Source organism: Octopus sinensis, unplaced genomic scaffold (assembly GCF_006345805.1).
Source record: "Octopus sinensis unplaced genomic scaffold, ASM634580v1 Contig17708, whole genome shotgun sequence".
Taxonomy (NCBI): Eukaryota; Metazoa; Mollusca; class Cephalopoda; order Octopoda; family Octopodidae; genus Octopus; species Octopus sinensis.
The window spans coordinates 45,001-52,287 of NW_021835254.1; the positions used below are offsets into that span (position 1 = coordinate 45,001).

General features: G+C 38.1%; 1 protein-coding gene across 1 annotated transcript in view; it reads right to left on the bottom strand.

Annotated features, from left to right (window-relative positions):
* LOC118761821 (SCY1-like protein 2) overlaps positions 1 to 6,366 on the bottom strand; it is a gene marked incomplete at its 3' end in the record, with an annotated part of 51,229 nt that extends 44,863 nt beyond the window's left edge. The window contains exons 1-3 of the mRNA XM_036499980.1: positions 6,350 to 6,366; positions 4,679 to 4,832; positions 2,851 to 2,964 (exon numbers count right to left, since the gene is read on the bottom strand). Of these exons, the coding sequence (XP_036355873.1) occupies positions 2,851 to 2,964; positions 4,679 to 4,832; positions 6,350 to 6,366 (285 nt within the window). The remainder of the gene's footprint in view (positions 1 to 2,850; positions 2,965 to 4,678; positions 4,833 to 6,349) is intronic.
* Positions 6,367 to 7,287: the final 921 nt, after the last annotated feature.

Consider the following 7,287-nt stretch of genomic DNA (forward strand, 5'->3'; position numbering starts at 1 on the left):
AAGATTTTAGTTGAAAAATTCGACACTAGTACTCTTTTTTTTTAAAGTTTAGTACTTATTTTATCGGTCCATTTTGTTGAATAGCTAAGTTACGAAGATGGAAGCAAACCAATACCAACGGTCGAACGGTGGCGGAGTACAAACACAAACATAAAGATACACATACATACTTATGTATACAACCGGCTTCTATGTAGTTTCTGTCACTCACAAGAACTGAACTAATAGGTGCAGGAGTGGCTGTGTGGTAAGAAGATTGATTCCCTGACACATGGTTCCAGCTACAATCCCACTGTCATTTGAAGGCTAAAACAATGTGAAGCGCATCGTGACCAGCGACGTGTAGCAACATCTGATAGCCTGGTCGGTCACGGTGATCACGGTGATATATATATATATATATATAATATATATAATATATATATATATATATATATAATATAATATATATAATATATATTTATATATATACATTCATCATTCATCCCCGTCCCTCATATAGGAGTAGAGTCCTCAGGCACCTCCTCTATAAGATCCTATCAGAAGCAATCCTCATTACACTTTCTAGCTGGATTCTCAAGCATGGCCAACTTCGAAACAAGAATATTATCCAGCCATTTGTTTCTTTGGTCTCCACCCAGTTGACTCAGCTTGAAGATTCTAGCTTACTATTCTTTCCTGGAACATTCTAATCTCATGTCCGTAGAACCGGAACTGAGATCTCTCCATGCACAAATGTATGTCGTATATTTTTATGCTAAATTGGAAACCGACAGATTTTCGGATTTCAACTTGTGAGGAGAAGAACGACATTCTAATTATACGTAAAGGCATCATGGTCAATAAATCTCTTACATACTTGAAAGTAACTGAGCGAAAAAGGACCGGGGTGAAACCAAGAAAACTGGAGCAACATTTGAGAAATACAGATGTGACTCCAGAAAGTTTGAATCTGTGGATGCTCTGAGGCGTCTTACTAGAAATTTCTTTCCAATTTGTTTGATATTTATGATAAATGTCAGATTTTATATGTTTCTAGGAAAAGAAAATCTCTTGATGTTTTAGATGTAACTTTGATGTAAGAGAGTTCGGCTGAAAAACAAATGTCTGTTGGAACGAGTAAATGTGAAGCACTACCGTCTGCTTGGAAGACAATGGTATATGTTAGCGTGTTCAGACTTTCATGTTCAGACACCATGAGAGTCTAAGATAATTTCTGTGGAAAGAGAGAGAGAGAGAGAGAGAGAGAGAGAGAGAGAGAGAGAGAGAGAGAGAGAGAGAGAGAGGAGAAGAGAGAGAGAGAGAGAGAGGATGTGGCAGAAAGAGTGACAGCGCTGGCGAAGGCGGCGGGGGAAACATAGTAGAAGCTGTCAAACGTCGTTATAGAGAGAACGGGAAGGGAAGGGAGGAAAGAGAGAGAGAGACGGAGTAAGAGAGGGGGAGAGTGTGTAGAGAGAGAGACGGAGGAAGAGAGGGGGAGAGTGTGTGTGTGTAGAGAGAGAGAATGTGTGTGTTAAGAGAGAGAGAGAGATGGTATTAAGAGAGAGAGTGTGTGTTAAGAGATAGAATGACAAGATAGAGGGTAAGAGAAAGAAAAGGCAAGAGAAAGAGAGGGAGAAATATAAGAAAGACCGAGGATGTAATGTCGCACACAACCTTGAGTCATGGAATATAGGTGTGAGTGTCTAGAAAGAAGAAATAAGTTGCCTTAGTTCAATTCATTATTTATCTAATGGGGTTTCGTTTTGATCGAGGATTAAGACCGCGTCAAAACTGATTTCTTTGTGATGCTTTTTAAAAGTCACAGCAGCTTTAAGTAGTTTCATTTATCATAAATTTTCACCATTTATAAAAGCGTATATCTCAATCAACGCTCGAAGTTAACCTCAAAATTAAGTCTCCAACTCATTAAATTTTAAACAATTCTGGCAGGAATGCTGGGGGCGGTGTATTATGAGGAGAAGATCCCTGGAGAAGGACATCATGCTCGGAATGGTCAGTGACAAGAGAAGAAGAGGCCGACCAAGAACCCGCTGGCTTGACACCACCAAGAGTGATACCGGAATGGACATAACCAATCTGAAAGAAGCGGCCCAGGATAGAACTGACTGGAGGACACTGATCCAACGAGTAAACGAGAGTCGACTTCGACTGAGCGGATAGATATATAGATAGATGTGAAAACTTTGGTAAATAAGTTATATTTTATTAAACATAACTAGTCCGGGAACTCTTTGTTACCACCTCGTAAATCTCCTCCGCTTTAGTCTTGTGCTTACGTCATGTGTTGTTTTGGCAAGACATTAAAAGCCTGGTGTATGAGCCGTCAACGTGATCTTTAAACTGCTTAATAGTCCCGTTATCTACTTCACAAAGAGCAATTGCTCACTATAGATGCTCTCACGAAATCAAGCCACGTCGATTTTAAAATACTTGATAACAAAAGATTCTGGTTACGAGGAGGTGCTGAAAATTTCCAGGCTTTAAGGATATCGTGAAAGGCCTGGCGGGAGGCCCAACCTTTGGAGTTCTTTCACAGGCCTTAGAAAAACTGAAGGACCTCTGCAATAAGCGTGTGAATCTGAGAGGGGAATATGTTCAATAAAACAAACTGATCCTGCTGTATTTTCTTTTACCCAAAGCCAGGAACTTTTCAGCGACCCTCGTGATGATACAGCCCCCTTTTTTTCCACCAGTGTTACATTGATATTTTCCTTAAAATTTCTCGCATTATATACAACTAAATACGAAATATGGCACATCAGAATCTCCATGTTGGCTACAAAAAAGAAATTTATGAAAAACAAAGAAGAAAACGAAAACAGAGATAGGTAGGTGCACTTGACTTACTTTAACGTTGCTTGATCTCGCGAACAGGTTCTTCGCTCTCGGTAGCACAATCTTCTTAATCACCTGGTCATCCACGTATTCTTTGATGACGGCGATAGTATTCAGTGCTGCTTCCTGGCGGTGGTAGTCGTCATAGTAGTTGTGTCGTGACATCATAATTGTTATCCAACGTCGTTATGAGAGTGGTGGTGGTGGTGGTAGTGTTGGTGGTGATAATGTTGATGATGATGGTGGTGGTGTTGTAAGAGAGAAGAAACACAGATTATAGGAAAAGTGTAGAAGTGGAACACACTCATATACGCATATATATATGTTTATATATATTCTCATGTGTATGAAAATGTACTCAATACCTGTTATATATATATATACATATATACATACATACATATGTATATTTATATTTGTATATGTATATGTGTGTACACACAAACACACACACACACACACACACACATATATATATGTAGCTATATCTGTGTGTGTGTATCTTGTTCACATCATCCCATCCTAAACGCACCAAACTGAATATTCCGTTTAATGAGGCAAAACGAATTTGTACAATAGTGTCAAACCCTTCTAAGCCTGAACAAAGACGGGAAGAACTTAAAAACATATTCATGCGAAGGGCATTCCCACTGAGCGTAATCACCAATGGAATGGACAGAGCAAAACATGTTGATATCCAGGAACTAAGGAAAATGAAAATCAAAACAAAGAAAAATATTTTACCATATGTGTCAATCAACCTTCAATCCCAGAAATACTGAAATATTTGACCTCATTCAATAAAAACCCTCCCCATTGTACTTGAAGATGAAAAAATGAAGAAAAAAAAAATATGGAAACATACCAAATCATCAAAAGCAAAAGGTAGCCCAAAACGTTCAAACGAATCCTCACAGGAACGAAAATATAAACAAATCCCCAACCCAACTGTGACAAAATGTGGAAGAACAAATTGCAGCATCTCCTTATACTTAATGGAAAGACCAAAATTCAAACTTAATGCTGACCATCGAGAGATTTTTTTCGAAAAATTTTATTTCTATATTAGTTGTAAATTATATATATATGTATATATATATATATATATATATATATATATATATATATATATATATTTCTTTAAAAACTTAGGCCTTAGGATTACCTTAGAATCCAACTTAACCAAAGCTAACTTCCTTGACGTTACACTCGACTTAAAAACCTCACTTTATTACCCTTACCACAAACCAAATGAATCCCTTAGATATATAGACATTAATTCCAACCACCCCAAAAATATATTAGACAACCTAGTAAAAAGTGTCTCAATTAGAATATCTAGCCTGTCCGCTACTATTTATATATATATATATATATATATATATATATCTATATATATATATATATATATATATATATATATATCTACGCGCGCACGTGCGTGTGTGGGATGCTCGAAAACTTTGACAATAAAAACACAAATATATTACATGCATAGAGAAGAATAGAGATTTACATTCAGGACTTTAAGTTTCTCTAAAAATTCGATAATCGTTGCATATCTTTCTTGTCACACATGGCTTCTCTCTCTCTCTCTCTCTCTCTCTCTCTCTCTCTCCCATACACACACACACATACACACACACACACACACATATATATATGTGTATATGTTCAATCAGAAGTCAAATACCTGATCGAATCGTTTTGTACTTTCGTGTATGTGACACTCTGAGTAATGGCTGCGTGGTTTATTAACTGCGGCTGCCCAATGACTAAAGCAAGGAAAATATAAAAGACAAATGCTAAAAGATTGAATGATATCGATATTGGTCCATACCTGGCCCTGTAGGGAATTAGAATCCAGTGTGTTGAAGACCATGGGAAGTACTTCAGACTTGATTTCTTCCTTTGGAGATTTGGCGAGAATAATGTGAAGTTTATCGAGAAGAAACGCTGTGGCCTGCATAAGAAGAAAAACACAGAAATATTTACTGAAAGAGGAGAAAATAGTTGAAAAACAAGCGATGGTGATGCTAGGGTTAGTGCTGAGGTGGGGGAAATTAAATAAGTTTGAAGAGAATGGCTTAGAAGGATAGGGGAGAGAGATGAGAGAGAGAGAGAGGGAAGAGGGAGGGTAAATGAGAGAAAGAAGAGAGAGAGAAAGAGAGAAAAGAGAGAGTAGGAGAGAAAGAAGACAGAAGAGAGAGAGAGAGAAAAAAGAGAGAGTAGGAGAGAAAGAAGACAGAAGAGAGAGAGAGAGAGAGAAAAGAGAGAGTAGGAGAGAAAGAAGACAGAAGAGAGAGAGAGAGAGAAAAGAGAGAGTAGGAGAGAAAGAAGACAGAAGAGAGAGAGTGAGAGAAAAGAGAGAGTAGGAGAGAAAGAAGACAGAAGAGAGAGAGAGAGAAAAAAGAGAGAGTAGGAGAGAAAGAAGACAGAAGAGAGAGAGAGAGAGAAAAAAGAGAGAGTAGGAGAGAAAGAAGACAGAAGAGAGAGAGAGAGAAAAAAGAGAGAGTAGGAGAGAAAGAAGACAGAAGAGAGAGAGAGAGAGAGAGAGTGTGAAACGGGAGAGAGAGAGGATACGGAAAGAGAAGGGAGAAAGGAGAGTGATGTTTACGATTTAGGATAAATATTAAGATTGCGAAAGAAGTCCTGTCGTATTTCACGATGGCAGGAAACATGTCCATTTGTTCTTAATTGATATACTTAATTAAGATATTTCCCCTCGTTATTCATAACATAATCCCATCTATTTGGCAAACTGTTGATCCCTCGGGCGCAAAATTCTTCAGGTTTCGAAGCAAAAACTTGATATCATTTTTAACCTCTCCAGAATTAAAAATCGTTTTCCCTGTAAATAATGTTGAAACGATAGAAAAGGCTAACAGATGGAGCAAGGTCAGGAGAGCAAGAAGGATGATGCGAAGCTTTCATATTTAGTGCCATAACCTTTCCGGGAGTGACAACAGTAATATATAGCTTTGCATTATCGTGTGAGAACAACACCTTTTTACGACTGACCAATGATAGGCGCACTCTTTGCAAATTTTTTCGCATTTATTCCAATTCATGACAATACTTAACTCTTTCGTTTTGGTTTAACACTGCCTGATAGACAACACTCTTCATCTCTTTCTAAACACATTTTTCGACTGGAGTCCTACCGTTCATTGGGTGCTACGCTTTGTCATTTTCGTTGGATATATTATAGAAAGCCCAGGAAAAGCTCGGCAACAAATCTACTCTTTAATGAAGAGAAGAAAACACCTTGATTAAACTGAGAAGCAGTTAGATTGATAAGGGACCCAGTGACTGAGTTTAGACACATTTTCTAGTTCATGAAAGTGTCTTACGATTGAAATTTGACTTCAACTGAACCGGTTTGTTAATTCTTGTGCAGTTAGCTTTGGGGTTTCCTCAACTACGGTTTTCAGAAGCTCAATATTGACAGAACTTGGCTGCCCAAATTGAGAGAAGTCTACAAAACAAACAACACCCGAGCGAAACTGACCAAACAATCATTGACATGTCCGAACACTTGGAATGGGATAAGATAAGGACATGTATTCGGTTGGGATATCAATGAACATACAGATTGCCACAACACCCGATGCCCATAGGCCATACTAGAGTTGTTTACAGTCGCTGGTACTAAAGGAAATGAAAAGAAATTAATAATACGGTGCAGGAAGCTCAGATGCTACCTGTGAAGACTTCTAAGCCACAGGGACTAGCAGGGACCAAAAAACAAAACAGAACAACAACACAATTATCGGCACGTCCCGGAATATACTAAGTTCCCAAAACAAGAATGGTCGAAGGAAATAGTCTCACCCCTAATACCACAATCACACAAGTATACAGAAGGAGAGATAGAGAATGAGATGTCTCCATAGTAATTGCAAAAGCAGCAAACGCCAGTACTCGAAGTAGTAGCTGCACCGTTCAATCGTCTTGTTACGAGGGAAAGTGATGGTAACGGAAAACATTTGAAACTGTTGGAGACAACTCCCCACCAATCATTAGCATGAAAAAAGCGCTATAAAGGGAATGATTCAGCTCCTTCAGAACATGACTAAGCAAGTTCTTACCCTGGCAGTTTGTATAATGTGTAATGTTTCTAATTTTTTAGTCACCAAACAAGTTGCGATAGGGAAGCTGTGTTTTTTCGCTTTTGGGGTGTTTAAATGAAATTAATGTTGTGTGCTGCATATATATATCTGCACGCAAAGAGATATTTTATTAAGTTTGAAAAAGACCGTTGGCTCTGGTCTGCCAACTTCAGTTTTGGCGCAGTACATCAATTCTTTATTAAGCCATTTATGGTCGAGAAAGTATAAGTTAATTTTGACACGATTAAATGTTAACAGACAAACTATACCTGCGGCAGTTTCTGTCATTTCTTTTCTTGATGCCGGGAATTAAATTCCTGATGCTGCTTGATATCAG